At 36.8% G+C, this 14,293-nt stretch overlaps 1 protein-coding gene and 1 long non-coding RNA gene across 3 annotated transcripts in view; one reads left to right on the top strand and one right to left on the bottom strand.

The window, feature by feature from the left end:
* LOC136395272 (uncharacterized) overlaps positions 1 to 14,293 on the top strand; it is a 273,153-nt gene that overhangs the window by 241,647 nt on the left and 17,213 nt on the right. The gene's annotated exons all lie outside the window — the stretch shown is intronic.
* On the bottom strand, positions 5,137 to 14,167 carry NEUROD4 (neuronal differentiation 4). Of its 2 annotated transcripts, XM_066365864.1 has the most exons (3): positions 13,776 to 14,167; positions 13,073 to 13,118; positions 5,137 to 7,474 (listed from the first exon to the last, which is right to left on the bottom strand). In XM_066365864.1, the coding sequence occupies exons 2-3, from the start codon at positions 13,100 to 13,102 to the stop codon at positions 6,470 to 6,472; spliced, it is 1,035 nt and encodes a 344-aa protein (XP_066221961.1). In that variant the 5' UTR covers positions 13,103 to 13,118; positions 13,776 to 14,167; the 3' UTR covers positions 5,137 to 6,469. The 2 variants fall into 2 exon arrangements, with proteins under 2 accessions (XP_066221961.1, XP_066221962.1); XM_066365865.1 differs by lacking the exon at positions 13,073 to 13,118.

Genomic DNA, 14,293 nt, shown 5'->3' with positions numbered 1-14,293 from the left:
GCTGTTTTCTCTAGAATAAATCCATTACCTAGAAAATTGCCTTCCACATAGATAACACATTGAAAGCACCTCAAAATAGCTGACTAGTAACTATCAAACCCTGCAGGTGCTCCCCAATACCACCTTGATTTTAATGACTTGCAGTCCTTTTTTGTTTTTATCTATTAACTTTTACTCAATCATTATTCATTCATCCCCCCTCAAAGTGTGTGTCTTTCAGAGAAAGTGAACATTGGCTGCGCATGAAACTATGAAAATATTAAAATGATAAAATTTCAGATTTTTTCTAATGGCACAATCATGTTATTTTATAGATGAGAAACAGACACTCAGAGACTCTACATGACTTGCCATGTTCTCATATTTATTTACACATTTCTACAAAGGTATACAATATCTGGAACCTCCTTCAATAGCTAATTTTTAAGACTGACTTGATATTAAGAATTTGACTTTGCGACTTATACCTGTTGTGGGTGTACAATAATCAGCAATTTTCTCTTCCTTTCCATGAGTTTTTAGCTATCATTTTCTAAAATGTTCTTCAGTTCACACTTAGTAAGCTAATCTACTTAGTTACACATATATAAGATATTGACCAAACACTTTATTTTCATGTGTATTATGACAGCCATGATGGGATTCCTTTGATCTGTATGGTCAACTACCTCCTTGGTTATTATCTTCTGCACCTAACCTTGGCCACAATTTTTTTTGCTTTTTTAAATATTTGTAGTAACTAATTTTAGCAATTTTAGCAAAGCAAATGAGGCTTTGAAGGGTTAATTAATTTAACCAAGGTTATTTAACCAGCAATTTATCTAGAATTGTCAGAATAATCTATTAACATCATTCAGAAAATGTGTTTTACTTAACCACAAATAAAACAGGACTTTACTTTTCTAAAACAAACAAAATAACGTTGTAATCAGATAATCTCTGACTTAACTTTTAGCTAATTGTTTGACCTGGCTAATCTCTGAGTATCAAATTCCTCCTCTGTCAAATGGTATTTATACTTGAACTACTTGCCTCATATTTCTGTCAATATTTAATGATAACTGTAAAAATGCTTTATTAATTTATAATCTGCCAGACTATAAACCCATAAAGCATGGTTGTATATTCATTTTTGTATTCTCAGGACTTGGCTAGTGCCTGGCCCATAGGAAAAGCTTAATAACTATTTGTAGAATGAAATTGAAATGAAGTATAGAGTATTTTATATTTCCAAGAGAATAGTAATCTCTTTCTACATAGCCTTCAGCCAGATGATAGCAAAAAGCTGGCCAGGGCCCCTTTCAGCTCTCTACTAATTTCTAAAAAAATGAAAATACAGTGTTTCCCAGATTCAGGAAATTTGAGCATGTCACTGTGAAGAATTAGAAAATAATATATTCTAATGTTTGGTGTGCTGGTCAAAAGACTTGGATTTCAATGTTGCTTGGTCAATGGTTTATTACATAAATTCAAAGAATCTTCTATGCTCTCTTGTTCTCTGTCCCCTCCACTCCCAATATTAATGGTAAATTGCCTTAGTCTCATATTAACTCCATGGATTTGGTAGAATTCTTTAGCCCTTTTTATTCAGAAGGAAACTGTGTGTATAGGGCTACTCAGCCAGTGATGTCAACTTTTATTTTATTTTATTTTTTTTATGATATCAACTTTTAAACTAAAAAAATCCATGGACTCCCTAGGCCTGCTGCAGTCGCTGCAGTCACCATCAACACTGCCCCAGACATATACTGGAGACAAAGAGAAAAGTTAACATGAATGTAATCAAAGAATATTAAATAGTAACATGGATGGTGAATTTCTATGATCTTTGGATATATTATCTCTATTAATTAATCATAATAATTCTATAGGGAAACCATTGCTATTAATGCCATTGCTATTAATGCCAAATTTGAGAGAACTGAGCCTTTGCAGGGTTAATCAATTTAACAAAAGTTACTTAATCATCAAGTTATATAACTAAAATATTATTTATTTGATCTTCTAAAGCCAATGCTTCTAATTAAAGCACCAAACTATAACTCAAAGTTATATAGATAGGAAAAATAATCTTGAAGATAAGATGCTTCTTGTTAATAGAACATTTTATTTTCATAACTATAATTCTGTTAAAACTTTTTTTAAGTGAAAGGGAGGAGTCAGTGAGACAGACTCCCACATGTGCCCTGACAGAAATCTACCCGGCAACCCCTGTCTGGGGTCTATGCTTGAATCAACTGACCTATCCTCAGCACCTGGGGCTGACGCTCAGACCAATCAAGCCACTGGCTGTGAGAGAGGAAGAGGGAGAGAAGGGGGAAATGGGGAGAAGAGAAACAGATGATCACTACTCATGTGTGCCCTGACCGGGAATTGAGCCTGCAATGTCCATATGCTGGGTTGACGCTCTATCCACTTAGCCACCAGCCAGGGCCTGTTAAAACTTTTTGTAAAAACTCTAATGGTATGTAGGATGATAGCAGTGAAATGGATTGAAGCCTTCTGAAAAATAAACACTTTCAAGCAACAAAGCAGTAATCTGTGATTTAGCCTGTATCTACAAAGTCTACATAGCAACATAGAATAGAAAGTTGAGTATTCTCTCAGATTCTATTCCAGAGTGTAGGAATAGGCCAGCCTGGGTTATAGAAGCAACAAGGTTTCATAGGTACACGGCAATTTGAGAAGTGTCAAAAGTACCTCCACTTCTACCAGTTCTGACCTTTTTCAGCTATAAAGTTTTCATCTACCTACCAAGCAAACAACCACTGAGCATCATTTCTAAACTTTTGAATAAACCAGCTAGTTAAAACCCTGCTTCCACCATTTACTAGCAATGTGAGCTTCAAAAGTTACTCTACTCCTTAGTTTCTTGTATAATAATAATAGCATCTCCTTTATAGGAATGGTTTTAGGATTGAATGAATTAATACACATAAATTACTTAGAAGTTTGACAGTACATAGCATCCAATAACTGCTAGATGTGATTGTTCTTATCTGTCAGTTTATCTTTATCTCTCTAGAATATTCTTTGCAAAGTAATAATTCTTTTAATAAGTGTCAATGACATGTGCACATGATTATTCAATCAGTATTGTGAATAACTGGAAAAATCTAAATTATATAATTTAATATAATAAATTATGATATTTTAACATGAAATGCTAGCCAACTATAGCAAAGTTATGAAACTTTTTATGACATATAAAAATATTCTGAAGATATGCATTGAAATAAACAAAAAATATGCAGAACTGTTACATTAGTATAACACAGTTGTATACTACCATTAAAAGAGGAGATGATAATGTAATTTAATATTTGTATCTAATGTACATAATATTTTCTTATATATGCATAAAGGATCTCTGGCAACTAATAAACTAAAAGTTTAAAAATGGCTTCTAGATGGAAAAGTGGGTTCTGGGCAGATGGAGAATAGGGTTGGGAGAATGACTCATTCTGTATTTAAAGTTTCTTAAATATATTAAACCAAATCTCTCTCTTGATTAATCAACTCTGTTTTATTAAACTTTATTTTTTTCATCATATTATTATTTCTTTATTATCAGCATTTAATGCATGTAAGAAGAGACTCTGGAAAGTTTTAACTGAAGAAAACTGAAAGGAAAATATCAAGAGAAGAGGTATTAAGGTGCAGTTGCCAAAAAACATACTTCATAATTTTTTAAAGGTTAGGAGGCTTATGTAAATTTCAGATAATATTCTATATTCCTGTGATCTATCTCTCTGTGATTTGATGGCTTAGGTTGGCCATAGCCCTAGATATCTGTAAGCAGGAACAAGTGTTTTTCTCAGGTATAGATTACATAGTTGATTCTTTGAGTGCAAAGGTTTGTCCTTCTAGGCTTCTAGCTACTTAGTTTAGACCCTCTAAATCTTCTGAAAAGATTAGTTGAAATATGGGATTCATACATTCTCCTGACGGGCCAGCCTATGCTCGACTAGGTGCTCACAGGACTTATAGTGAAAGAAAATCAATAGACAAAAGTGAAGCAAAACTTTGACAACTGACAACACAATGTCTAATAAGACTCACAGTTTTATTTCGGCTAGGAAAAAAGGAAAGGAAACAGTCTTTTTTGGGTTTTTTTTTTTTTTTACAAAAGTTTAAACTTTGCTATGCTTTATCTGATAGAGTCACCAGAAGAATGAGCCTCTCCTGGGTTGCTGAGTAGGCTCTTCCCAATTACAGTACACTACATTTCCAAATCTTCATTCAGTTACAAAGTCCTGAACAATCCCAGTAACACCTGGTTCATGGGAGCCACACTGTCCAAAATCATACACAACAGATTCTCCAAAAATAACTGGCTTGTCTTAGAGTGAAGAAAAAAGATCTAAAAACATTAACTTGCATAGCCTTTCAAATTATTGCTGCTCTTATAAAAATCATTGCAGGTAATTCTGCACTAACTTCCTCCTTTTCTCTCAACCCAAAGTCAGGAATTTCCAGCAACATTGTGACCTACTCTCCAAATGAACTCCTAGGTTTTGCAAGCACATGTGTAGAACCCAAGGAATTTGTGTGAAGGGAAGGGAGAAATAAATTAAATAAATAATAACTAATAAATAACTCCAACAACATTCATCATCTACAAACTTAACTGCCAGAAAATGTTAGCTTCAAGGATAGCTCCCCCCACCACCTTGCTCGAAGGTAAGTGCCAGTACTGACTCAAAGCTTTGGATGCTCTCAAGTAGATTTACCAACCAACGGTGCAAAATTCATCAGGGTTGCTACTGCAAGCAAAATGGGAAAAACATAACTTAGACTGCAAGGAGAGAATAAACATAAGGGTAAATAAAAGCAAGATGCATAGATAGTTTGGCAGGTTTTAAGGGATAGCTGAGCTGTAGAAAATGACATATTAATCTGCCTTATCACTTTTATTCATTGGCCCTGTTTGTGTACTATGCATCTTAAATGTATCCTCTCTGGCAGGAGCAAGATGTGATCCACTATTGTATAAACCATTTAGGTTTTTGGTTTGTTTTAAATAATTGTCCTGGTAGATTGACCAAGATAACAACATTTCTCAGGAAAAATATACATTTGACAAAATCAGTGCTGATATAAAGGAAAGAAGAGTTACAGGAAGAAAAATAAACATCCTATGAATCAGGAAACTTCTGTGATGAAACCATAGATGGGTAAAAGCATTCACTGACTGTGGGTTTTATATCTGCACCTCTAAGTCTGGTTACTGAAAATGTTATCTACAATATATAATAATATATTATATTTTAGAAGTGAGGAAGAGGCAACAATTAGTGAGGGAGGAAATGTGAAATTGTATGTATGTTAGAAAAATTCAAGTCTGGTCAATAAATTGATTGGTCCTTGTGCTTCTAGAAAATATGATATTGGTATGAACAGAGGTCAGTGATTTTAAACATATTTTCTGTAACCAAAAAAAAAAAAATTCATCCTGCCAAATAAAATCTAGTGGTTTACCTGTGGGCAGATAGGAGCTAGTGGCAGTCTCTGAACTATGATAGAGCCATAGAGAGTATAGTTAATAGCCATTTTATTGCTCTTGAATGTGACCTGTGTTGTTTTCTGACTCTAATAACAGCACCTGAGCTTCATCAGAATTTCCAGAGCCCTCTGGTTATGGAGGCCTGAAACGACTTCTCAAAGTGCCATTGGTCATAGGAATCTGAGGTGTCAGTGACTTCATTGCCCCATTTCTAGAACTAATAAAAGTGCTTTTGAAATGTTATCAAGAATCAGGTTGGTATGAGATATCTATTATGATTCTCAAATTACTAAGGAATCCATGTTCAGCTTTCAGCCCAACAAGAAATAGAGTTAATCTCTTAAAGAACATACTTTGTTATTCACAGGACAGCCACCTTATAATTTTAGCCTCCTGAAGCTATATTTAGATAGATGCAACAAAGTCCAATCATTGAGTCGCAAGAGCTTGCATCTGGTGCTCCTTTGGCTTCTCCATTTTATCACCACACATAGTATCCATTTCCTCCTATTCCTCTATCCTTTCTGTTTCAAGAAGTTTATAGGAATGGTCACCAAGGTTACAGGATTTCAGAACTGTGAAGGACTTTAGAAATCATCTAGACTTGGAACAGTTGCCTGATCTTGCCAGTAAGTAAACAGAGGCCAGAAATGGAAATTTAATTGGCATAGACCATTCAATAAGTTATTGGCACCACCAGAATAGGACAGAGGGCTTCTGTTCTATTTCCACATGATTGTAAACAAATAATGTCACATAGAGACCCTAAATAAAGAAATCAATTCAATTTGAGAAGTTGATAAGAAAAGAGAGTGACAGGTGTAGGAAGGCCTAAATGGACTGAGACTAATGTATTTGATATATATCCAAAGGGATCCTTTAAGGTCATTGAATTTTTAGCTCAACCACTTGAATTATGGAAACCATCTCCACATCATTGTCTGAAATGCTGATCTTACTGCTCTAATCAGTGAAGATTGTACTGAGTTGAGCCCCAATGCCATGGTGAGCATAGGAATCATAGGACATATTTATGGGAACATCATAGCAAGGGTTACCAGCCTGAAAGGGAGTTGAATGTACATGCCCTGAGCTTAGACTTGCAGAGAGGTAATGGGGCATGAAACTATAGGATTTATCCAGGTCAGGAGAGCCATCTTGCTTCAAGGAGAAGTTCCCACTGATGCTCAGGGGGGGAGTAAGTGGGCCCTCATAAGGTGGTGTACTGCAGTCTGGTGGATGACTCCCGAAGGATGCTTCTCCCAAACTCTTGAATACTGGGGGCTTGAGATTAATAAGATGTGTTTCCATATGGCCATAAGGGGGACTGGGGAGCCCGGGAGACTGATAGTTCAAGTTGTGGATGGAGATGGCAGAGTCACAAACAGCAGATTTCTCTTCATGCTTCTCCAGAAGAACAGACTGAGGTCCCAGTTGGAGGCATCCAGCCACCAGATTGCTTGTGGGCTGAGAGAGCCCTTTACAGAGCATCTCCACAAAGCCCTTCCCTTCAGGGGTCTGGCCAGTTTCCAGGACCTCAGACAGAGCCCAAATGTAGTTCCTGGCCAGTCTAAGAGTCTCTATCTTGGAGAGCTTTTGGGTCTTAGAGTAACATGGCATGACTCTCCTCAGGTTGTCCAGAGCATCATTCAGCCCATGCATCCGGGTCCGTTCTCTAGCATTGGCCTTGACTCTTCGAGCCCTAAACCTCTCCAGGCGAGCTTTCGTCATCTTCTTTTTCTTAGGACCCCTTCTCTTAGGCTTCTCCCCATCCTCTTCCTCCTCTCCTTCTTCCTCAATGCTGTCATACTCTTCAGCTAAGTTGCCAAGTGTCCCATAAGCAGCTAGTCTTCGCTCCTCCTCCTTCATCTCATTCTGAGAACCCAGACCTTTGTCTATCCAGGATGGTGTGTTGACCAACTCCGTCATCTCCTTGGGTTTCACGTAACTTTTTGCCATTTCTTGATTCTGGAAAAAGAAACAGCAATATTTAGTGCTTCTGAATATTTGGCTTAATTTAAAACTATACTTTTTTTTATACCTTGGATATAAAGTACAGTATCTGTATTGGGATTCAACTTATAATTACAGTATATAGTCCAAATCCTCCATTCTAAATAACCAATATACTCAAATAAATGCCTAGGACACTCATTTTGCTATGGCATATTATAAGAAAATAAACTATAGAAAAATGGAATTGACTTAATTATTCATCACAATGTCAATGACTAATGAATAATTCTTTTTATTCTCAGGGTTTTTATTTCATGAATATTTTATGTAAAAATATCTGGTAAACCAGTCAAAATATATTTTCTTTCTTCTCAGAATTCAGATCATGAAGGGAAATAGATACAGTGGGAATATAAATTATTGTCCAAATAGAGAAACTTCTGTAAGTGAAAAAGGATGCTAAAGTAATTATAATTATATAATATGTACATAATAATTATAATTATTACAAAATTTTAAAAGCCTATCAGACAACAAAATAAGTGAACTATTGCATACTTATACTATAAAATAAATGAAAAGCTGTAGTGATATTATTCAGACTACTTTGTACGTGTTCTACAAAGGACTGCCCAGCCTCTATAAAGAGACATAGCACATGTGTCTAACATAACGTTTTGCATGTCTCACAGACTCTGCCAACTGTTAGCTTCAAGCATCTCCTAAGAAAGAGCCATACAACAACTGGCTGGCCCACCACATGACCATGAAATAGTTCTCTCACCATCACTAGAAGAGCATTTTGTTTTTCAGCAAGCATTTTGTGGTCTGTCTAGTGTGAATGGTATTGGAGGTGTAAGTGACTTGATGTCGAAAAGGATCAGGAAAAGAGAGGAGAATTACTACTAATCATCTTTCAAATCTGCCCATATGTTAAAGTGAGAACTCTTTTCATTGCTCATGCATTTCACACCTTCAGAAAAGAATATAGCAGCAGCTAGAATTACAAGCCAGAAGTCTAGCAAACCTATTTAAGATTATTTTAATGCAGCTTTTACAATGATACTTCATTAAAAGTGAAAAAAATATGGAACGAATGCTAATAGTTTATGTTAAACTTAACAGAAAAAAACTGCAAACACAGAAATAGCCGGACTGCTTTAATTCACTTAACAGATACTGTTTAATCAAAATTTTCTATGAAAACATTGCAGTTTAAAACCATTTGGAAACCAGGACTGGTGGCTTAGTAAACATTTTACATTCAGTTCTGGAAGAATCTGAATTGTTTTGAGATTTGTTGAATGATTTCTGGGCATATAATTTACCAAATAAAAGTGTCTGACAAGCTCCATTGGGTCTGCCCAGTTCACCAGCTGGTCTTTGAATGTTAAGCCTGCATCACCTCCATATAGCTCTAGGAGAGCGCAATCAATGTTTTTTTATCTTTGAAGCTTGAGTCTCAAAGCAATGAATGCAGGGATTAGTACATAGCTTTTAAAAATATAAATATATGATTTGATTTGTTTCAGGTAATCTGAGCTTGTTTTCCTTGTAACCTCATTTACCTCCTATAAATAATTAATGTTACTGCATTGCAAAAACAGCCTAGGTTTCATGTTAATCAGCACGGAAATCATGTCAGCTTGACTTACTCACTTAATAAGGCTTTCTGGGTAAGCAGCTTTATTGAAAACACACTTTGGAACCTATTGGTCAACTAGCTGCCCAGGCAAAGTCAGAAAATCCCACTTTTAATATGGATGATAGAGCTTGTGTGCTGAGCTACACTTGTAACTCAGTCTGCTTCCCAGGGAGAGGATGAAGGATCTAATTAACTTTCTGTTAAAGTAGCACAGACCTTTCAAAGGCAGGTGCACTCTGAAGTCAGTGAGGACAGTGTGGGCTTGGGAAACCTAATGTTCCACACGTAATTATAATTACATTTCATAGCCTTATAGCAAACCTTTGAGGGAAAAAGAGATTGTTAGGCTCATTTTATAGTGACACCGCTGTGGGTCAGTTAGGTTCAGTAATGACGGAAATGCAAAGACATAGAGCAGCTAATGTAGGACATAAAGCTAGTTCTGATTCCAAATCCTAGGTTTTGTGTGTTTTTTTCTTTCTTTCTTCTTCCATCACAGATATAGAAAGAGAGAAAGGCATTCTGACTTCAGGAGCTGTGGATCAGTAAAGTTAAGTCCCCAGGAAGTAGCCATCAACCAAAGGCAGACTAGTTGGGACTCTCTGCAGTGCATTTTAGTTTTCATATTCCAGGATTCCTTTATCTTCCAATTTTTTTTTCTTGTTGCTTTCACCCATTTATTCCCCCTCCTTCTCTTACTTTCTGCTTTCTTTTTCTCTCCCTTCTCTTTCTCCCATGTCCTCTTCTTCATCATCGTTATTACTGAGACATACTTACACGCATGGAGAGGTGAGAAGGAAGGGAAAGAAGGAAGATGCAAGAGAGGAGAGTCTATTGAGTTGTCCCTGAAACTGAACCTCATTCTAGTCTTTGTATTTGACTATATTTTATTACCTTCACCTTCCTACTGATGGACTCTAGCCAAATTCTGTCAATCCTCACCCCCATCAAATAGTTGGGCCAGGAGAAGAGAGTAGGCTACCTACCTTTTGCCTTTAATGTAATTTGATGGTTTTTTTAAGTCAAAGAATGGCATTAAAATCAGACTGTCAGCAGGTATGCCAGAAAAGAACCAACTGACTTTGGCTAAAACTATGAAAAGTCAATGAAGTTTTTTTTTTTCTCTTACTAACCATGGAAAGGATATAGATGGCTCCGGTTTAACTTTATCTTTTTCCATGGGTACTGGTCCATTTAGCTCTAAGAGACCCCCATGTGTATATAGTGTAGTTTCAAAAGCATGGAAGCTGGAATGACCCATACTCCAGTCCCAATTCTTCTAATTCCTGGTTATTGATCTCAAACACATTACATAAGCTCTCTTATTATCCATTTCCTTTCTGATACAATAGAATAAGATACATTTTACAAAATTCTTTTAAAACAAATAAAAATACAAAAAAGGATTTTGTAAACTTTAAATGCTATAAGAACATTATCCACATATTTATCTGGTGTTTATTCTTCGATTTTCTTATCTAATCCATAAAAAAATAAAAACTCAAAAATAGAAACTGTTTCTCACAGGTGAATAGTAAAAGAAGATTTATTAACCACGTGTCTCTTCTGATTGGCTCAAAAGATCATCTGACATCTGCGCACTATCTCACCCTTTTCCCCAATGTGAATACGCAGCACGGACTCTGGAGTCAGGTGAAATGTTAGAATTTCAGCTTAATTACTTACTAGATACGTGATCTTAGGCAAGTTTTAAATCTCTCTATGCCTCTGTCTCCTCTTTTAAATGGGAATGATAGTTCTACCTCACAGGATTATTGTGGGCATAAAATGAACTATTATATGTAAAGATTTTAAATAATGCCAGACATCATAAATGCCATGTGTTAGGTACTATAGATACTATTTTTCCTAAAGTTCACCATCAGATTTCCACATGGACAAAAATGAGTATAATTGTGATCTGTAATTACTATTGATTTTATGCCAATGGAAGCCCACTTCACCCCAACCCCCACTTTAAAATAGTCCCTGATATTCAGCCTCCTAATGAAACTGAACATCAAAGCGACTATTCTGTTGCAAGGGTGAAGAAACACAGCTCCGTCAGCTGCTGCTACTGAATTGACTACAACTCTTCCTCTACCATATTCAAGAAGAAAATTAGCCTCTTTCATTATGATGTATAACTGGGAAGCAGTAATTGGCTGGACACTCCTACTCACTCCTATAAATTTTCAGGTTCATGAAGTTTTTGGTGGAATACAGACAACCATCGGCATTTAGACAGTTTTCCTCTTGTCTTTGATTAATCAATATTGGGGCTATCACTTTCCTACCAGAATCAATGCCAGAGCTCTGAAGATAAAAGTGAAGTGTCTCAAATAGAAATGAAACCAGGATACTTCAGTAATAAAGAAAAACCCTTCCCTTTGACCTTTCCACCTAAATATCTTCAGTGCATTAAAAGATAAGCAGGGGAGGGGGTGGAAGACAAATGTCCTGTTTTAGATTTAAGAGTTGAAAATGTGTGTGATGCAGTTCTGAGTTTTGATCAGGTAAACCAACCTGGTTCTCTCCAGAACAGGTACTTTATTCTAGCACGATGTTAGCCCGTTAATGAAACAGCTCAGAGGGGTATTAAAAGAAGCATGAAACTGAGCCCCTTTTCTATCACTCATCAAATAAATGAGAACAGAAAAATTGTTTTAATTATTTTACTCTTAGGGCAAAATGGAATAATATTTTTGTCTGTCATATCTTATTTAGAAGCTATGGGAAAATCTATAGCACCATTTCACAAAGTATATACCATTTTACGATTCCATGATTCCTAGAAAATAAATTATCTTTAAAAATATACATGAAAGAGATTCCAGTAGGACAAAAATCAATGAAAACTGGCTCTGAAGGCAGAATACGACCCCCTTGACTCCCTAAACATATTCTGATCCTATAAAGCCCATTTTAGCCTTTGATCTTGAAATTTGGATTTCCTTATGCATTTATATTTCTTTATGTATTAATTACAATTTATCCCCCTTTTCAGAATCCTTCCATGAAATTTTAAGTTTAGCCAATTCTCTCATATTTGAAATTTTCTCCCACTTTTTATTTTCATTTTCTAACCTGTTTTAGCAAAATGTTTGCTTAGGCAGTGATTGTAACTACCCAATACTTTCATTACTTGGTCATAGATGCATTATTATTGTGTGGAACTCTCCTGTAATTTGTTCTATGCTCTTACTGATTTTTTATTTGTTGTGGAGAAGTTTCAATTGATGAATAAGTGGATAAGGGGCAGTTCACATGTGTCTGTGGTGATTAACAGTGTGTTTCTTCTTAAAAATTGATTGTACTCTCTTTGCCTCCTGATCCTATGACTGAATCCTAAACATAACAGGAATGGGAGTATTTTGCCCAGTTTCTAAGATATCTACAGACCAGACAGATTAAATGCCTTGCTTAGACTTTGCACTGAAAAGACAGAATGAAGACCAGGATGCTCACAGGTTACACTGCCTGAAAACAGCTGGTAAGCTGTTCTGCTCATTCTATAAAATATTTTATTCTCTACCATTCTCTCTTTTGATTAATACCTCTACACCAGAGGCAGATTTAACGGCAGGCACACTGGGTGCAAACCCTGGACCCCAACTTCTGAAGGGCCCCGAACAACTCCAACTTTACACTTTTTTCTAATGACACCAAGTTTGGTTTCATATATGCAATTTTAAATTTATAGTACATAATATTTTTTATTTTTTTTAAAATATGGTTAACATATATTTTTATTTTCCTTGTCTCTCTCTCTCTCTTTTAAAGGGCCCAATATTTTCTTCTGCACCTGGGGCCTCAACTGACCTTAATCCGCCTCTGCTCTACACACACACACACACACACACACACACACACACACACACACACGTCCAGCATAGCCATCCATGCTTCAGTTTTTGTAGCCTTAGATCATAATGGTGAACTTTGCAACCAGATGTTACTCAAACCTCCAGTTTTCCCTCCATGTTCTTCAGCATTTTATTTCTGGTCCCTCTACAAAAAAAAAAAAAAAAAGGAAGTAATTTGCATTTATTAGAATGTTTCTGAATATATATTTGGGGTGAGTGAATGACATATGAGAGGGTCAGAAGTGGGTAGAAGGCAAAATGTACATGGACAATCTTTCCCTCTGTCTCCTCATCTGAAAAGCTGAGGGAAAGGAAGTTTTCCCACTTTATTGCAACTAAGGGCTCTTAGCAGACCAAATGGGGGCAGTGAGAGAACATCCTCCTGGCTTTCCAGAATCCTTTCTCATTATTTATTCAATTCTCTTCCCCCCTCCCTCCTTCCCCTCCACTCCATACAGAGCCCTAAAATACTGTAAGCTGAGTGATGGATTGGGTCCATTCTTCAAACCTACTTGTTGAGCTACCTTGAAAAAGCAATTAAAATTTTTGGACATTTTTTTCTGCATTTATAAAACGAGAAGGTGGTTTTGGCAGGAGTGGGGAGATAGATGATTTGTAATCTCTCCTGTAAAAAAAAAATGATTGAGAGGATCTGAGTTTCACTTTGGATGACAGGTACTATGGGAATTAGTGAAATGATTAAAATTTTAATATCTGTTGTTAAGTGTTCTGACACTCTCTACTTCTTTATTCAAGTTTCCTAACTCCCACTCCCTCCTCATTTAGCCCAGAAGAGACTTACCTCCCCACAGCTGCTCCTGTAGGTCTGCGAGCACCTCCCCTGAAACTGGCAGTGGCAGTCCCTGGCGTGAACTCTGTGCGAAATCTGTGTCCTGGCGGAGACTCAGAGAAGCCAAGTTTCGCTGACCATCCAGATTATAGGAGGAGGTGTTTTCAGCGATCCATGTTAAACCCGGCCGCTGCCTGTTAGGAATGCCACCGAGTCTGGTTTCCTGGCTGCTACTTATTTTGCTCCTTCCTTCGAGTTCTGTGTGCTCCTCCAGGAAGCCTTCCGGCTGATGCTCCCGCGGCAGCTGGTTTAGGAGGTCTTCAGTACCTCTTGTCCCTGGTTAGTTCCCAAACTGGAGCTTTCAGGACCACAGCCTCTGGGCAGCTCCCGAGCTCTGATTGGAGTCTCCGAGTTACAGCAGTTTTGATTGCTTTCCCAGCTGACCAGAAAGGGGTGATTCTGCCCGCATTCTAACTCCTCCCCTTCCCCAGCCGAAAGACACACCTACTTCAAAGGGTTCCTCTGACTCT

This window comes from Saccopteryx leptura, chromosome 2 (assembly GCF_036850995.1).
Source record: "Saccopteryx leptura isolate mSacLep1 chromosome 2, mSacLep1_pri_phased_curated, whole genome shotgun sequence".
Lineage (NCBI taxonomy): Eukaryota > Metazoa > Chordata > Mammalia > Chiroptera > Emballonuridae > Saccopteryx > Saccopteryx leptura.
Note: the sequence above shows the minus strand (reverse complement) of the source record. Positions and strands in the feature narration are given on the sequence as shown.